This window comes from Ciona robusta, chromosome 1, assembly GCF_009617815.1.
Source record: "Ciona robusta chromosome 1, ASM961781v2".
Lineage (NCBI taxonomy): Eukaryota > Metazoa > Chordata > Ascidiacea > Phlebobranchia > Cionidae > Ciona > Ciona robusta.
The window spans coordinates 2,599,442-2,618,706 of record NC_143235.1 but is presented as its reverse complement, the minus strand read 5'-3'; the positions used below and the strand labels follow the sequence as shown (position 1 = coordinate 2,618,706).

General features: G+C 33.7%; 4 protein-coding genes across 4 annotated transcripts; 2 read left to right on the top strand and 2 right to left on the bottom strand.

The window, feature by feature from the left end:
* The first annotated feature begins 82 nt into the window (after positions 1-82).
* Positions 83-3,176, top strand: LOC149741330 (centromere protein N-like). The gene is made up of 7 exons (XM_089873539.1): positions 83-324; positions 532-577; positions 825-967; positions 1,256-1,405; positions 1,733-1,886; positions 2,279-2,415; positions 2,711-3,176. Exons 1-7 carry the CDS (start codon positions 157-159, stop codon positions 2,945-2,947), a joined length of 1,035 nt encoding a protein of 344 aa, XP_089729665.1. The 5' UTR covers positions 83-156; the 3' UTR covers positions 2,948-3,176.
* Positions 3,177-3,231: 55 nt separating this feature from the next.
* LOC149741329 (uncharacterized) lies at positions 3,232-10,646 on the top strand. The gene is made up of 13 exons (XM_089873501.1): positions 3,232-3,367; positions 3,432-3,511; positions 3,870-4,009; positions 4,284-4,417; positions 4,661-4,815; positions 5,298-5,394; positions 5,839-5,894; positions 6,059-6,205; positions 6,450-6,630; positions 7,010-7,167; positions 7,354-7,548; positions 7,809-8,745; positions 9,061-10,646. The coding sequence occupies exons 1-13, from the start codon at positions 3,239-3,241 to the stop codon at positions 9,766-9,768; spliced, it is 3,117 nt and encodes a 1,038-aa protein (XP_089729627.1). The 5' UTR covers positions 3,232-3,238; the 3' UTR covers positions 9,769-10,646.
* Positions 10,196-16,960, bottom strand: LOC149741328 (uncharacterized). Its single transcript, XM_089873511.1, has 15 exons — positions 16,810-16,960; positions 16,632-16,714; positions 15,758-15,875; positions 15,234-15,329; positions 14,823-15,173; positions 14,472-14,584; positions 14,169-14,308; positions 13,817-13,928; positions 13,484-13,606; positions 12,921-13,099; positions 12,545-12,661; positions 11,816-11,890; positions 11,572-11,627; positions 11,115-11,281; positions 10,196-10,905 (listed from the first exon to the last, which is right to left on the bottom strand). The coding sequence occupies exons 1-15, from the start codon at positions 16,901-16,903 to the stop codon at positions 10,486-10,488; spliced, it is 2,244 nt and encodes a 747-aa protein (XP_089729637.1). The 5' UTR covers positions 16,904-16,960; the 3' UTR covers positions 10,196-10,485.
* Positions 16,961-17,523: 563 nt separating this feature from the next.
* Positions 17,524-19,170, bottom strand: LOC149741327 (activator of basal transcription 1-like). The gene is made up of 3 exons (XM_089873678.1): positions 18,947-19,170; positions 18,230-18,419; positions 17,524-18,014 (listed from the first exon to the last, which is right to left on the bottom strand). Exons 1-3 carry the CDS (start codon positions 19,152-19,154, stop codon positions 17,681-17,683), a joined length of 732 nt encoding a protein of 243 aa, XP_089729804.1. The 5' UTR covers positions 19,155-19,170; the 3' UTR covers positions 17,524-17,680.
* Between the last annotated feature and the right edge of the window lie 95 nt (positions 19,171-19,265).

Below are 19,265 nucleotides of genomic sequence, written 5' to 3'. Positions count from 1 at the left end.
TAGAAATCTGATAACTATTTCGTTACGCATGAAAAATCGCGAAGCAAATTTCTAAATTTTACGAATTTCTTAATTTCACGATTAAGTTAAAAGAAAACACAACTATTTTAAGTTTTAATTTAGCTTTTGTTAGGGAATACAAGGGGGAAAGATAGTATGTCGGATGCAAAGACTGCAAGGTTAACATTGTCTAGTGTATTAAAACGGACCAACAAAGCTGAAATGAAAATGCTTCTTACGAGTTGGGGAAAATTGCCGCTATGGAAAATCAATTTCAGTCAAACAAAGTACGAATTAATTCAGGATATTTGTCAAATATGCGAGGTATGTTTATGTTTTTATTGTGTTTTGTACTTTTCCAGTAAAATTTTATCAATACACACTACAGACTAGCCTAAACATTTTTTGGTCAAAATCCCGTGTGTTTATACGTTTTTGTTACAAACTATATAGCCCTACTGCATATATATATATATAACTAGTTTGTGATGTACCCTACATTGGTTTATCAATATTTTGTTAATAACGCAGGAGCATGACCTCAGTGTGAAATATGCCAATGAGCTGGACCTCTTATGTAAGTGCTTTCTGTTTTCTGACTTATTTTCGCTTTACAATAGGCTATAATTCGTTTATATATTTGCAGCGACTGCTGTTTCAGTCTATTATTTTACTTATATAAGTCGAATGTTAAAAAACATTAGGTTTTTGTATATGCCTATATTTATTTGGTAGTCTACTATTTTGGTAGGTTAATTTTTCACAATGATCTACATCCATACAATCGATAATCAAGAACAAACGTATCTTACGTATTTACTTAGATGTTGCTGATTTTCCTCATAAAAAATATTGGAGAGCTTATAAGATGACACAGCCTACTGGGAATGTTCTCACAGAGGAGCAGTGCAATGCAAACTATATTCGAAACGCCCTTGAGCAAAAACTCTATGTTTCATTTTCTTGTGTAAGTTTTTTTGTACTTAGTTAGGAAAATAGATTATAGTTGTGTAACATTGTTAATAGGTCCTAGATGCACTCATAGCACACACAGAGCTGTCAAACTTTTTATAACATAGGGGAAGCATGGATAGTTAAGGTTGCAGCAAACAAATGTGATGCTAATGTTTACAAATTAATGCAGTTCAGAAAATTTCAGGGTAGCCCTAAAACCTTGCCACCACAGGTTTGGTGCCTATATACACACAATAAGAAAATACCTATTCGCTATTCTAATAAAACTTTTTGTTACTAGTCTGTATCAGTGATGGAAAAAGAACATTTTCTTTGGGGTCGAGTTGGTATACCAGATATGAAGCAAGTTGTTTATTTCATTCACTTTCCTACATCTAAGTTCCTTCTCTTTACCAAGAGAAACAACAAACTAAAATCTCTGGTCCAAAACGTAAGTTTGTATTTTTATGATTTTTGTGTGCCCAAGTTTTTTGTCTAGCCTTTTCATTTTATGTGACAAATTTATGTAGCAATAGCATTAATCATTTTTACGGCATATTTTGGTTTGTACATATTTTAGCTTACTACTGCTTAGTGCTTTGTGTTGATATAATTTTAACTTTATTAAATTATAAGGTAAAAGTCATACTGACGAGTGACGCCTAAATCTTTGTTCCCCTGACTTGACTAACTGACTTGACTAACACCAAAAGACCTCATACATGTAGAATGAAACCCATACCAGTGTACCTGCAATGCTTAAACTTGTGATTTCCAGGCATTGAGGAGAATTCTAGGTTTTAAATCTATTGAAGACTTACCCCTTAGTTCCCCACACCCCGCTGCATTGGCACAGATCTTACTCCACAGTAGTGACCCCCATGATTCATATGAATATGACAAAGGCCGGTATCGACCTGTACAAAGATTAGGTAAGTTTATTGCTGGTCATGCTGGGTTTATTTGCACATCATTAGAGGTTTATCTTAACCTTTTTTTCAAATTTTAGGTTAGCATATACATATTTATGATATTTATATAGGTATATATATATATAGCCTATTTACCTTTATTTATCCTTTCGGTTACATAAGTGTTAGCATAGAATAAGCTGATGCACAAGAAATAAAGATAGAATACTTTGACAAAAGTCAATAAAACTTATCAATAAACATAATACTGGTTGTACATACTGAGTGTACAGTATGCAGTTACTTGGTTAGTAATACCAATTAGCTAGTTTACTAAGATAAATCAAAAATAGAACCAAAATCTGAATGGTGTTTATAAAACTGTTAAGTTTTTAACACTGCTCCACTTTTAGAGGAAGAACATCCACTGAAAAAAACTGACAGTAGAGTTAATATATGTGATGCTGGTAAACTTGCAAGGAATAAAAGGATATTAGATCATCAGTTTGGGGACAAAATTCAACCCTGTTTAACCTCCCTGGTGCTTGAGGTAAATGGCTGGGCTTCAAAACATACACGAGAACATACTGTTAATATCAACTATATAAATGAATGAAATTTATTTTGACTCCTCAGTCACGATAATTAACACAGAAGAGTTGACAAAAGTGAAAATACAGGTGGTAATGGTAAAACTACAGTTGTTAAAACACGCTTATTGATAAAAAAGAAAGAAATAATGTTTTAAATTAAAAGCGTGACCAAGCAAAGTTTAACCAGATCATATTATTGTTTTTTCTATGGTAAAAAATCTGCCTAAAATATGCAATTTATTTACATTACAGACAGAAACACGTTTTCGGGGCACCAAGTACCTTCCAACTGTTCCAAGCAATTCCATCATCAAATGTAAAACCACCATCAGTGGTCCAAATGTACTTGAAGGGTTAAGAAAACTCGCTTTACTCGGTTATGCCAAAGCTCCACTGCCAAGATTCCTCACCAATATTTCAAAAACTGGTCGGCAATGTTTTAAAATCACAGACGCGGCAAGAGATGATGAATCCAGACATTCAGCATAAATTTATGATTTTTTTAGTAGTTTTTAGCATGCATTGGGAAATTTGTTTCTTGGCTTTTACTTTGAATTGTTTTAAATTGTTAAAAATATGTTTTTTTTTAGTATTTTACCATGCGCAAGCACTGCCATTTAATTTTTTGTGTGTTTAGCTCGCTATTTTTTAGTCCTAACTATGTTTTTGACGCTATTTTTTAGCCCAATTGAAATAAATATATTTTATCGATTTCTAGGCCACTTATAGGCTAGTTTAAACAAAACTCTTCAATGTTGCGATAAAAGTCAGTTTTTGGACATGGAACCTACAAGTAGAAAAGAGTTTTATGAATATTGCTATCCTGACACTTGTAAACGTGCCCCAAGCAGCCTGGAACAAATATTCAATGGGTATGGAGCCTTGGAAGCAGTAGATGTTGAATACATTGTAAGTAGTTTGATGCCAATTTAAATGCTTGACCATTGGTAATTTTTGACCTTTTTTTATGCAGGAAAACTTGTCAAAATTTTGTGTTCAAGCGAAAAAGCAAAGACCTCTTTTGGTAGATCAGCACAACAAAGATCTAAGCTGGTGATTTGCACTTTTTTATTATTTTAATTTTCACAATCAGAAATAGGATTTTTAAAACTCTGTTTTTATTTTATATCAAATAAAGTTTGAAAATCTGGTAACTTCTGTATATCTGCATTAATAGTAAGGTCTGTATTTATAAGAAAGTCTAACCAACTAATGCCCCACTTTATTACTCAATTATCAGCTCTGTTTGCATGGTAGTTAAGGTGCATGAATTGTAACCATAAGGTCATGTTTTTTTATAACTTTATCAAAACCTAGGAATCCTCATTAATTGATATATTGAGTACAGTACAAAGCTACACAAAGCTATTGTTTTCAGCGGCATAAATCTTAACCCATTATTTTTTCACAGGATCCTCGCACCAAGTACCCCAGTTCACCCACTTGGCAATCCGGATCCAATCAACCATGATATAAACCCACCTGTTCAAATACTCAGCTTGTATAAGGACAGGTTAACACAGAATGAAGGAGAATCTGAAAAACAAATTAGTAAGCTTATTTCTACACTGGTGTCTATGCAACTGTCTAAAGAACTTGTCATTTAAAAAAAAATAAATTCAAAGATTTGAAAATCAAACTATTGTAATCATACAATACAATAAACCTGCTTTTTTAAAGCTTCAGCTACCCAATTTTAAACACAATTTACTGTAAAATAAACCTCATTCTTACTGTAACAGTTGTTACTTAACCATTAAAATTAATACCATTTCATCTGATTCTTTTATTTTAAATTTTTTTTTTAATTTTTTCCTCATTTTAGAACCAGAATATAACTTTAAACAACAGTTCCAAAACTTCAACCTTGACCATTCGGATATTGCAAAACCAACTTATGACAGGTTGATAGCAAATGCTGATGACGTTTGTTTAAGAAAAACGAATAGGGTTGGCAAGGTAAATATATATATATGTGTTTTTTATAAAAAGGATTTTCATTGAGAATTTAAGACACTAATACTTTTTTGCTTGCACTAAACTACCGGTGCTTCTGAACTTTTGGATCAGAATACTTTTAGTGCTCACAGTTAAAACGTTTAACACAAGATTTATAAAACATTTTATTTTATTCCATGCTTACAAAAAAAATTGGAAAATGCAAATTCCTTTTCTAAGCACCATTGTATTTTTTTCTATAAGGGGAAGACTTTAGATTTTGACCCTTCTACACTTGACATTCCTGCATCACTCCTCAAAGAGCTTCTTGAAGAAGAGATCCGGGAGGACACCAAGAAAGTGATCTTTGATGAATCCTACACGGGAGGTGCTCTTTCAGTGCTTCCTCTTCCTTCCAGGTGAAAAACATTCAGTTTGGGTTCAGAATTAATGTATTACTTCACTTGTGTTTACCACCAATTTTTCAACAAGAAAACCGCCGCGTTTGATTACCTATTTCTGATTTGTATTCATAAAGCCAGTTTTTTTTCTAATGTATTGGAAGGTGATAGATTCAAAACATTACCGGTCGATAGTTTTTCTTAATTAATTTCGCTCACAAGTTTTGTACCACAACCTCTTATACAACATTGGCCCTGAAAGTTTAAACAGTTGGTCTTCTTAATATGTTTGCGACACATCAAATATTTCAAAACATATTTTACAAATACAACACAATGTAAACATTGCATGAAACATCGTTAATTAGTAAAAGTTGGCACACATGAATTAACTTACACCAATAATTTAAGAAATCCTACTTTATACCATGTATATATTTCCACATATTCTAGCATATCAACATTTGTTGTAAATTTACAAAAAAAATATTTCACCTTAGTCGTTTTCATGAGAATGGAATTCTAATTCATCCATCTTCAACATTTGATGGAATAAGCCTTAAGTTATTTTCGCTCCCTACAAGCTACCATAACCAGGTAATTATATGTTTCATACTTAATTAAATGTTTAAGCATTGTAGGGTTGGGTAAGATAGATGGGACACCTTTTCATTTTATATTCTCGTCTCATTTCACAGTAAACAAAGAACATTCAAATAATTATAAAACCGTATCCTCAGAACTTCCAATTAATTGTTTCAATCACAGTCAGGATATTTAGATACTATATGCTTAAAGTGTCTCGTCTTCCCTCACCCTACTATATGTTCTGTTTTGGTGAACAAATTTCTTAACTTACATGTTATTTTATTGAAAAAAAGATATAGCCTATTGAGCTAAAGTCTAACACTGGTGTGTGTATACATATTTAGCAGCATTGCTTTTGTAATATTTATAAATTAACTGAATTTTCTTAAACTTTATCCAACAAATCTACTATTATATTATTCTAATTTCGCCAACCAATTTATTATTTAACAGTATATGGAAACCAATTCAATTATTGAGCCTCAAATTATCCCTGGAGCTATACACAAGTTAGTACATGTTAAAACCTAACAGTAGTTTTTGCAATTTTTGCATGTACTTAGGTCAGTAAAAAGTTCCATACACTGTGGTGGCTATAAAGTAGTAACATTGTGGTCGCTAAAAATTCAAAATTGTTCAATATAGTAGCCTAATGAAACCTTTCAATAATCAGAATTCCTTTGGACGGTTGTGCTTTACAAACTGATTGCGTCCATGGACATAATTACAAACCACAATACTTTGGTGTGAGGACGTATCACGATGTATTGGTAGCTTCCATGGGAGATGATTGTGTTGTTTTTGATGACGAAAATTTTAGGTAAGTTCTGTTAAAAGTAAAAAAAAATGCACAAAAAGTTAATAGTATACGTGGTAACTTGTAAGTTGACCGGAGGTATCTGAAACAGAACACCCAAGTTATAGGGACTTACTGTTACCTACTAGACTGCTCAAACATATTATCAAATCAGCCTTTGCTGCAATAAACAAGCATATTCTAAATAAATGCAGCACAAAACCTATAGAAAAAAGGGTATTTACTTTATTGTTTTATTTTTCTTCAGCTCACTCCAGTTTTCTGACACTGAAAAAATCCAGACAGTTGGCAAACTTCACAGTGAGTTACTCTTATCTAACTTTTCCATGAGTCCCCACATAGAAGGTGAAGCGATAGTTGCTACTTACGACCAGCACTTGTTTTTGTGGGACGTTTCTCAACATTCTGATGTACTGATTGATTCCAAGGTGATATAAATGTAATTTACAAAGCGATAAACTTAGCGATATATACTATTATAATGAGCAAAGACAGTCATTGCCAAAAAAACTAATATTACTCCTAAAAAGTCTTAATTTTAAAAGAGGGAAATACTCAATACAATAAAGTATTCCTATGAACGCCAAAATTCTTTTGATTTCTCTATGTGGGACTTATGATTTATGAGCATAGTTTTGTTTAAGACAGATTCAACCAGCACAGAACGCTCTTTGTCATTTGTTTAACACAATCTTTTTTATGATCCGTTAATAATTTAAACTGTGATTAAATCCTGTAGTCAAAAACATGCTAAATATGTAATAAAAAGCAAAAACACTAAGTCACTAACCCAATGTTATACCACAGACGGCTTCAAATCCACAACTTGAAGAGATACATCTATCACGTAACACACCAAGTAGTTGGATGCAAGTTGATTTCGCTGCCCACCCACGCCAAATTTATTTAGCTGGTAGAAAATGTTTAGATTTACTTGACATCAGAGGGCAATCTACTAGTTCAAGGTAAAACATTTTGTCAATTTATTTGTGCTAACATACCACAAAAAAAAAGGTGTAGGTGTTCTGTTTTATACACCTTGTGCCCGCTTGGGAGGTACCATGTTTGTAACTTCGTGGGTGATTATTTTTGTTGCATTTTTATTTCTGCACAACACCAACAGTAAACTAGACTCTGTATTTATTTCTAAGGTTGCTGTACACACCATGTCATGATAAACTTCCTGATGAGATGATAATGTGCATAATGAGTGCTTCAAAATTCAACCGGTCACCCGCCACTTCATATAACGAGTTTCAATGCTTCGTAGCAACACAGAATCATCTTTTAATAATTGATCAAAGATTTTGTAAAGAACCCGTGCTCAAATGGTCGCTAAACATGAGGTTACAACAGAATATATTTCCTAAGTGTTTTTTTAATTTTATAACAATTTTACAAAAACGATTTTCTTTTGTTAAATTTTTAAGATAGGACTTTTATTTTCCAAAAAACAATTTTTTTTCGACTGTTAGTTTTTGGTTTTATTAATTCTTACATTACACAGGACCAGTAGTCCGGCAGTGTATGCATGATTTTAAATCTACTATCATAAAATAATTACCTTTATAATATTCCACCATATTTAAATATACCTATATTTCAGATACCCATGCCACCATATGGCTGCCACTACCTTACCATCTCAATCAGGCACTGACACCCATTTACATCACATGCTGCTTACTGCCAACCAAAATGCCCAAGAACTACATTGCTATCAATACCATTCCCAATTTGGAGTTTCCAAACAAGTTACAAACACCAGACGATCAAATAATATTGTACAGCGCCCGCCTATATCTGTGTCTCTACCCAGAGCATTGGATACTATAAAAGACATACGCAGATACCTTTGTTCATATACTATACCAAAGCATAGGGATCGTATAATAAGAAGACTTCAGCAACCTGTTATTGGAAGTAGTGCTTTTAGTTATAAATTGGCGAATGGTATTCCTGGTGTTGCAGTATTCCAAGTAAACTTATATGGGGATATCACTTATCAGTTGCTGACGTTATCTGACCCACAGCTTGTGTACGACAATCAGAATATTGTTTCCGGGCAATTTACTCAGTTTTCTGGCATTAACAAACAAAGCAGTGAACTTGCAATTGGTCAAATTTACCAAACTTGGGCAGAGGCTGCCCAAAAAAGCATTGACGAGATTAAAGAATCAAAACCAGCAAATTCTAAAATCGTTCCTCAAAAAATAGATGCATCTGTTTTTTCTGCTTACCAATCTCTACTACCTAATTCTAAATGCATTGTTTGTAAAAATACTGTCATTAGAACTGGCAGTAAAAAAGTTATTGACGATTTGAGACTTCTTAGTTCAAAAAAAATTAATTTAAACCGCGATACAACTCATGATCATGATACAGATGATAGTGATTCACAAGATGATGTTGAATGGCAAAGTGGTCAAACAATTTCCCCAAAAAGTCGGACACCAACTTTTGACTCAAACACTCACTGTTTGCGATGTCGGGCTAATTTAAAAACATCGGAAATGCTCCATAATGCTCATACATCTGGCAAGGTAAATATAATCCTATTGTTTTTAATTGTGTGATGAAATATCGTAGTAAACTTGATGGGGCAAGAACAGTTCATACACCTCGTGTCTGCTTACGACCATATTTGTAACTTTGTGGGTGAAAAAATTGTTTTGTTTTTTTATGACTTTTTTCATGTTCACATGAAAAGCTTAGTACCGTATAGCATTTGTTCATGTACTTTGGCCAAACTTATGCCTACATCAAAGATCCTTTGGTGTGTCTTACCGTGAATCTTACCTATACAGATTATTCCTATGTGTTGTATGTATTGAAACTATAATGTTTCACCTGTGCAGGTAAAATGGATTCCTGAAGAAAATGATCCATTTGAATATGAAGAGCAATCGTTAGATGAAGATTTTGAAGATTTAGATCTCATCGATACTTCATGTGCAAAAAGTGGGGTCGGCAAAATTTTAGTGGAAACTTGGGACGGTACGTATCAAGACATGTGGGATTCTATGAACCATGAGAGAATGATGGAAGAAAAGGCAGCAGAGGCGGAAAGACTGAAAGAAATATTCGATTTATCTGAGGGCCCGAAAACCCCACAAGATTGTGGCAATGTTAAAGCTGCTCAAGAAGTAAATAACGAGAACACTTCTGTGTGGGAAAGTGATAATAATAACGTTATAAAAAAAGGGAAAAATTATGCTTCTTCTGATTTATTTGGGGAAATGGCATTGAATGCTTCAGCTTCTAAAAATCAAAATAAAAGTAAAGAGAAAATGAATCTATCCTTCAAGAGAACATTTTCAGAAACTGATTTTTCGAACTCTGTAGACCTCAGTCAAAGCAGAAATAACCAAAACACGACCAGTACACCAGAGTTACAATCTAAAGTAACATCACTTGATAAAAACGTTCAAAAATTTTCTTTTTTTTCAAGTTTAAAGTTTTTTCCTCCAAAAAATTTGTCTTCCTCTTTTAACGAACCAAAAAAATCGAAGTCAAATTCTCAAGTGAAGAGAAAATCTTTTACACCTACTGTTGGGTTTCTTTAATTGTGGTTTGAAAATAGGAAAAGTTAATCAAGTTTTTTTTTTATTTTAGTGGCAATTTTTCGGTAAACAACTGTGTTTATTTATCTTTACCCTTCCTTATTTTTTATTGTAAAATTTTGTTTGCAAAGTATTTATGAAATTAGTTTATAACTCTAATTTGGAAAATATATAAATATTTGTTGTGGTTCTCATTTTCTATCCTCAGGTTTGCAATTATCTTTGCCGTTTGCTTTTCAAGCTTAGGTGTGAAATCAGTTATTTCGCGGGTGGGGGGAGACGGGACACCTGAAGCATATGATATCCAAATATTCTGATCGTGTTTTAAACAATTAACAACGGTCTATGATGATATGGTTTATATTTATTTGAATGTTCTTTGTTTAACATTAAACGAAACGAGAAAATAGAATGTAAAAGTGCCCATCTCCCCCACCCTACTACATGTTGTTTTTTTTATTATTAAAAACTCAAACCTTTCTACTGCCTTGATAGAAATTGTATTAGTTTGTTTATACACCAAATTATTTGAGGTAGAACTTTTATTTATTCATTGGCGAGTGTAAAAAGTCTCCACAACAAGATATATATCTGTTAATAATCAAAGAACAAAATGACAAAAACTTTACAATACAGCAGCTTACAGTGGTTTTCTATTCGGATTTACAAAAATATTGTACACTAAATGCACTTGTTCGTTCGTACGTACGCCACAGTTATTTAATCATTCACAAAACAAGGATTGTTCATTTCGTTAGGCACAAAAGTAGTCTCGTCATAAACTAGTTTTCGTAATATGCTAGGACGAGAACCACAACTTGTTTCTGAAGTTTTTCTTCTGTTATAACTCGTTCCATAACTGTGTTTCATCTCTGCTCTAGGTGCTAGTTTTTCCATCGATATAGACACATTTTTGTCTTTAGGGTCCATCTGAACTGCAATACTTCTACTGCCCAATTTTTCACTGGATTTGTAGTGCTCTGGTTTATAGCGTCTTTTATCTGGAGTAGAAGCAAACCGGTTCTGCCTTCTATACCTTGATGGAGAAGGGCTTTCATCCACTTCAACTAATGAACCAGTGGAATAGGAATGCTGGCGATTGGCAAGGTTGCTTATATAAGGTGCTCCATATGGTTCAATCTGTGATAATAACATTTATATGTATATATGTTGATCATTTAATTTAGTAACATATAAATAATCTTAACCCTTTGGACGTACCCTCATGCCAGATAGCTACATCCAACCACAAGTTACATAGTTGTCAGTGGTGCAGTTATTTTGCCCGCAGAGCCAAAATACAAATGTACCGGCAGCAACATTACTTATTGGTTGCAAAATTTTCTTACTTCTTCGGATGGAGATCCAACTGATCTCTCTTCTTCATCCATCGCCGTGACAACGGTCACGCTTGACTTCATGCTAGAAGGAATTAATCCGTGACCTGTAGATCGGATTTTCTGACGACTTTTCTGGATCAAGTTTCGACCACGGTGAGTTTTTTCATGTAATACGTCTGCAATATGTTGATACAAATGTTTTGTTTTTATTAAGATACTGTCAATTGTGTTTGTGCATGATAAAGTGTATGAAACACAACACCCGTGTTATAACCACTGTCCTTTTTTGGCTACGCGAGGATACAGCAAGTTACAAAAATAAATAGGTCTACTGCATAGAAAAAGACAAAGCAAAAGGGTGAATAAATTTAAACTGCATAAAAATCTATGGATATTTTAAGAGTTTTTTTGTGGAGTATATACAGTATAATATATTTCAGACTCCGCACACAATTAAGTTACTGACCTTTAGTTTTCTCTGGCTTTGGCATCTGCATTTGAAAGCTTGGCTCATTGTAGGTCCTAAAAATATTTTATTTATAGTAGTAATACAATTTGTAAATGTTGGTAAGGCCCTATTGTTTTTAGTTTTGGAGGGGCAGCAACTAACTCCGACCTTGTTAAGTAAACAACTTTGATATTTCAAGTAAAAGCTTTTTACATTGACATAAGCTACTAATCAATGAACATCCATGTACTACAATACTCACAACTGTGAAGATATTTTAACTTCTACTTGAGGGCTTGGGGTTGTAACATGTGATGTAACACTTTCTAATGATGAACTGTAAACAAATGTTGAAAGATTACCCTGTCTTAATGTACATTGGTGTTACACTAAATGTAATTTGCAACGAAATTATGAGCACTGTCCGGCGCCGTGGTATAGTGGTTAGGGCGCCTGCCTGTAACCCAGAGGTAATGGGTTCAAGGCTCGATGCTGCTACCAATGTACCATTGTGGGCGTTTGTGTCCTTGGGCAAGACACTTGGCAAACTGCAATTGCTCCAACCCAGTGGCTAATGGGTTGTCTAAATTATCAGAAATACATAAAAAAAAAAGAAAAAATCCAAAAAAATAATTACCCACAAAGTAACATACATGGTAACTCGTAAGCTGGCACGAGGTGTTAAACCCGTGTGATAACGACTGTCGTTTTCCGGCCACGCGGGGATAAAGTAAGTTACATTTATTCACTGTATATATATATATAAAAAAATTAAAAAAAATAAACACCTGCATAGTAACATATGTGGTAACTCTTAAGGTGGCACTACATGTATAAAATGTGTTATAGGGACTGTCATTGCCCTGGCACATGAGGGTAAATATGTTTTCATTTAAAATTACTATTTCTGTATAAGATGTACCTTTTTACACACACAAAATATTATGGAATAGGAATATATAAACACATGAAGAACACGTTACAATATCACCTTTCAGTAACTGGGTCCTCCAACCAAACATTGCTACTAACATCAGTTGTTACAGATTGTGTAGATTTTCTTAGATTCTTGCCAGGTATTTCATGAACGTCACCATCACTGGCACATCTGTAATGTTTAATGTTCTGTAACATTTAACTGTTCATGTAAATTGTAAACCACGGTCCCATTATGTTTGCTTATCATTTTAGAACATTGATTTTAAAAATACTGACACACTCAGTAGTCAGAAACTAGTCCCCACAAAATCATAGCTAACAAATTTTAATATTTTAACACATTTTTGTGCAAAAATTATGCACAAAATTTTTTCATTCAGAAGTATGTACAACTTTCGTATTAAGAATGGTCAAAATTTTTAAACTACCTGTTATTTACTGCCGTTTGTTTTACCCCTTCCAGTGATCGAAGTCTGATCCTCTCTTGAGGTGCACTGCTGGTTTCAATGCCATTTCTTCTCCTCATATTATCCGTCACAACGCTATCCAGAGAAAAAGCTTGCCGGGTGATACCAGGTATGTCATGTCTTTGAGTCTCGTATTTATCCTGCAAAAATATTTCTTGATTATAAATACCTTGTATGATTCTTAAATCAAAGGTCTAAATATTAACTATGCTACTACAGTTGTGTTTGTGAAATTTTAAGCAGTTATGTACTTACTACTTACCAGTACTATAGCTTATATCATTAGATGAATGTGCCCAGTAATGAGTTACTATGTAACTTTGTGTATATTTGATTGTTTTTTTTTATTGCAATGTATGGCTGACAATTTGGGTAACCCATAACAAGTCAAAAACTGTTACGAATAAACTTGAGCGCTGATTGTACTATGCTAAAAACACATTTTAAAGCATATTAGAAACTTTCGGTTACATCCACCACAAAATAAGTTTTTATTTACCAAGTTTCTAACTGCATACACATACCTTCATTAGTTTCCGTACAGCTTCTTTCATATATAAATTAACACTTGCTAACACTGGATCTTGTAGTTGTTGTTTATGTTTGCTTGTCATAAAAGATTTCTTTCTTTTAACCGAGATGCTTATCTGTAATGACAGTATTTTAAAACTACCGTTTTTTTGTAGACACAAATATTTTTTTAATTATAAAATAGATTTTAAGTATAACTGCCCTGAGGATATTATTATATTGTTTTGTAAATTTTTACCAAATGGAACGATAAATGACAAAGATAACACGGTCCATTTCACCCAACCTACTATAATTAGTAAAAGTTTAAATATTTAAATTCTTACATCTAATGAGCTAGTGGCAACTAATTCTTTAGAAATATCTTCATACACCAATGTGAGTGAGTTTTTGAATTCCAATCGTGCTTCTTTGCCTTTCCAAACAAACATGTCGGTCCTGTTTAAAGTTTATTAATTATGTTTACTCATTACACTTAATAGTAATAAATCTTAGGGGACAGATTTTTTTGGGGGAACAGTTTATTTATTGTGCAGTCTTCTTACCAAATTAAAAAAAAAATAATACATATATATAGACAGTTCCTAAAAAAGGTTTTTTAAACTTAAGGGAACTGTAGTAAAATGATGTACCTTAAGGTAAAAATAAAGGGAATTCGGGGAAAAAATTGTGACTCACGATTGGTTTTCACTGATTGGTTCATTATTTTCACTTGGGTTTAAACGGAAAACTTCTGATTTTCTTCTCAAGGCAGGGTTTGGTTGATATTCTTGGTCTGGTACGATTGTTGTTTTTAAATAAAGTTGTAAACTTGTGTCCTGAAACAGTACATTTTTTAATTCTGCATACATTTAGTTGTTTCTAAGATTTAATTAACTTTGTTCGATATACTGTCTACATACATTCAAGAGCTTTAATTTAATTGGTAAAATGTAACTACTGGGCTATTGTAAACTTCTAAACTAAAATAGTTAAACAAACCTTTGCAATTTTTGCTGTAGACAGCAAACTGGTGATTAGAACTTCCCATATACGGACTTTAAATTGTTTTGTTTTGCTGTTATATTGGAAAGACATAACAAATTCACCAGCATCTGTGAAACAAAAAAAAAAACAGATTTAATTATGACATATAATACAATTTTTAAATAATAGTATTTTTTGTCTTCATTCTGAACAGCACTGTTTTTCATCAATAAATGCATGCTTTTTTTATTCAACGTTAAAAAGCAATTCCATTTAAAATTTATCAAAGCTGTTTTTGTTTTGTTTTCAGATACTGACAGTTGACATCTTATGCCTACACAACCGTTCAAAAAAATCCCAACTTACTGTCATCTGCTCCTGAACAGCTGGAGGACCCAAGAGAGAGTAAACTTCCATATGAGCTTCCTTGAGATCTTGCAGGGGATCCTGGTATTGATAACAAATCCTTTTCATCCCATGCCTCTTTAGATGACGAGAACAACCTCCTTTCTGGTGAGTGTCTTCCACTGTCAGAACTTGCCGGTGAAGATGCATCAACAAAAACGTGATTACTTGGTCTTGATGGTCTAGGTGGTGTACTTGGTGCTTGCTTGGATATTTGGGGCCTTGGTAAAGTTTTCAACTTTTGTGTAGCACTTTTCTTATAAACTGGATCTTTTAGAATAGATTTGAGTGGCTTTTCTTTTGGTTTAATATCTGGGAATTTGAAATTAGTTTAATTTTTTATTTTTATACAGGTTCACTTGACTTACTTACCAAAACCACGATCAGAAAACACTCTACGACAAGCTGTATCTTCTGTAAGGTCAATGCTGGTTTTTCCATCCTTGTTTTTAATACTTGGGTCTCCTCCTTCATATAATATTATATTACAGGCCTAACTTTAATGTATTTCATATTTGCAGGAAGAACTGAAAAGGGCACAGATGAACCACCGAAGAAATGGTGTTAAAATACCGTTAGTTAGTTTGAGTAGAAGATGTAGCTTAGTTCACACAGGTTTATATGAAAGTTAGTTATAAAGGACACCTTTGAGGTACCAAATAGACAGGAACATGAAATTAGTAGCCAAGAGCACAAGATCATGTCTGACTGATGTTAGAGGACACTGATGCCTAATAGCCCAAGAATGGAAATAAATAAATGTAGCTTGATTTATCCTAGAAAAGGTTTGTGTAGGCCTATGCTTTAAACACCTAATTAAGGTTGTGCTACCAATCGTGTAAAACGATTTTTGCTGCCAAATTTTGCTTTTACAGATATCAGTTTGGACCACCCACCTTTTGTGAGAAATAACTCCAAACACTCTGCTTGCTTCTCAATACAAGCATAGTGAACTGCTGTGTTACAGTTCAAGTTATCTGTCTTGTTTGGATCTGCTCCAAATTCAAGCAACAACTGTCAACAAAGATACAACTTTAGGCAGTGTTTTATAATAGGCTAATGCATAGGCTAATCATTTGTTATTTTCTAATACCTAGGCTACATCCTCTAGGCTAAACACTAGTGTATCCTATAGACCATTAACCTACATAGCCACACAGTCTGAAATAGTGGACACAACAGACAAAGGTCTCTGGTTTGCATGAATACACTGTCAAGATCAAGCTTTTCAAAATGGAAAAATATTTGTACTGTTTTGATGACACAGGTTTATAGGCTATGATGTTGTTTATGCTGCAAGTGCTTCTAGATTAAAGTTAAAATAGTATTTAGCAATGGAAGAATAAAGACCGTCTGATTATACACAGTAAAAAGGACTGTATTTTGCAAGAAGACAAGGTATTTGGACATGGACGTTACCATTTTACCACGGTAACGTATATACAAGTGCCTGAAATAACATGCTCCGCTAATAAGAAAGATATTATAGTAGGATGGGACACCTTTTTATTTTCTTGTTTTGGTACTAAACTAAGAACATTCAAGGAATTTTAAACAGTATCGTCACAACTACCATACACCGCTGTTAATTGTTCAAATCCGAATATTATGTACTAAAGGAAGGTGTCCCGTCTTGCCCCACTCTACTATATTCATATCACGTGTATAAAATCATTAAACACCACCATTATTTCTACAGCAGCATTATAAAATGCCAGCGTTCAAGGAGCCGCACAGCAGATCTTCTTAATATTTAAAACAATAACTAACCTTGATAATTTTAATGTCACCATTATAAGCAGCTTCGTGAAGTGCGCTCCAATCGAAAAGACCGATCTCGTCCGGGTTACAACCTAAGCAGAATACAAGTAATCGTCGTCTGACCTGCTTTACTTGTGCTACTTTCTTTTCAAAATATAACGGTTTATTCACACATAGGCCTACCCACCGCTTTTTAAAGCTTCTTCTGTAGCTTTCAAGTCGCCCAATCTCACAGCAACATGTAAATCGGTGTCTTCAAATCCTTCATCTTCGCTGCCCATGTCTATCTCCGTCTTAATTCGCCCATTTCACGCTGCTATCAATTCAACAGATTTGTCGTCCTCAAATCTCGGTAACTAGCGATTCCTGATTGTGAAATACTTCCTATGTAAAATGTAGTTCTACGGTATGTCATTCGTGGGTCGTTTTACCACCCGCAAAGACGTCAGAAAGTTTACGTACAATAATAACCACGTCAATTCACATACATGCTCGCCGCAACTCAAATAGAGCTCCCAGGGATCTATACCTTTGTGTGCTTTACTATTCTTAGGTACATAGACACTACAACTATTTCTTTGTTCTCGTACACACAACAGTAACCCGTCTGCTCATAGCCTTTCAAGAACCTCGGCTTAAATCGGCCTTACTCGTAAATTACGACCATTGTTTGGTCTCAACATGGACGCTCGCTTAGCAACCGCGGCGCATTCACGCGAGACATTTGTTTGTACAACTCAGCTGGTGAGCTCTAGTCGTCTCTTCAATTCATTCTTGACGGATTTCTTAACAGGCAACCAATTACATCGGATTTAGAGACTCAAGTATGTTGAAGTTCTTAAGTATTAAAAGTAAACTGAACAGCACAATTGAACAAATTGAAGCAAATTAAACAACACAATGTTAATACCTGGTTTTATTCATCAGATATGGCGAACATTTCTGCACAAATTATCCTTCTAATAGCAAACATAGTTTAAGAGTTACGAAATTTCAAAATGCCCATAAACAAACATTAAGTGATTTTATTTTAACAAAAAATCTTGTGTTTTATTCTGTTAAGAACCAAAAATTTGACTTAAAACAGTTTTTCGTGGATCTGCAGTGTTTGTAATTTTGCTTCCAGTGTTCCCAGATAGTTTTTTCAACTTTTCCTTTCGCATTTCTTCCACAGTTTTTCTCTGTTTAAACTTCTTCGCGTGCCTTCTCTCCTCCCACACCAACCCCTTCTTCTCTTTTCTCTCTTTTATGCTCTCCATCTTCTTACTTGCCTCCACATTGGAGATAAAGGCAGCAGTCTCCTTGCGAGCAAGAGATTGTTCTACTCTCATCCTCTGTTTCCTAAGTTCTCGTTCATGAGCCAATCTCTCTGTAAGGTGTCTCCAACTAAATCTGACAAAAAAAGGAAATTTTATTTCTTGAATCCTACAAAAATGATTTTTTACAAAATATCATTTTTTAAATTAAACTTACTTAACTATTCTGTGAACTTTTTTTTGCTTTTTTAAGCTGTAAATATTTTATACGTGGCCAAACTGCATCTTACGCGGGTTTCTAATATTTATACCACTGCTGTAAATTGTAAGTATACGATTATTTTTAAATACCTGTGTAAATATTTCACATTCCATGTATGATCAGAAAATTTCGCTTTTTTTCCATCTGATATTAGAGTGTTGTTTAGTGTCATAGCTAAGCGTTTGGCAATTGTTTTGTCTCCCATTTCTATCCAGCCTTCAGTAAATGTGCCTTTGTTATACTTGGGTTTAACTTTCTTTTTTTTCGAAGGTTTATGAGCTGAAAAGGGAAAAAATGTTGACTGAAATCTATTATTTATTAGTGAGGTGTTTACACTACCAGTACCAACCACATAACTTTTAGGCTTGACTTTCATGCGAATGTCAACTTTAAATCTATTCCTTAAAACATTCCCAAGCTCCCAGTGAATTTTTTGTTCTCGTACACACAACAGCAAGCTGTTACTCGTAATTTTTCAAGAAAGTCTGAGCTCTTAAATGTGACAGTATAAAAGGTGTTGCATAAGATTGCAATCAGGTATCACCAATTAACAAACTTTTTAATGTTAGGCATATCACCAGTGTAGTCTAGTGTTTGGTGCGCTTTATTTAAAATCATAAAGCACACATGCACCGTATACAATTCCTTTTTATGGTTTAATAAATTGTTAGCTATACATAATAAAGAAGAAACATTCATCCATAAATTACCATACATGGTAACTCGTAAGCTAGCACAAGGTGTATGAACAACAAATTACGTGAGGATAAAACAAGTTACAATTTATACTTCATTCTTGGTTTTACCTTCTGGTTGGAGAAAAATCCTCCCGACTTCACCGTATTTTTCAAATATTTGTCGAACATGTAAAGGTGTCATCTTTGGTGGCAAGAAACTAATGTATATTACTCCAGGGATTGGACCTTTCTTAAGGCATTCTTCATTTTCATCAGTTTTAGTTGCTTCTTCTGTTGTGACTTCGTTTTTGACACTTTCATTATTACCAATGTCCATTTATATTTTTTCGAGTCAAGTTTTTAATTAATTTGCATATAGGTATATAGTTATAAACTGCAACCTTCATAAAACACGTTTATATGATTCTTTTAACAAGTAGACATTAAA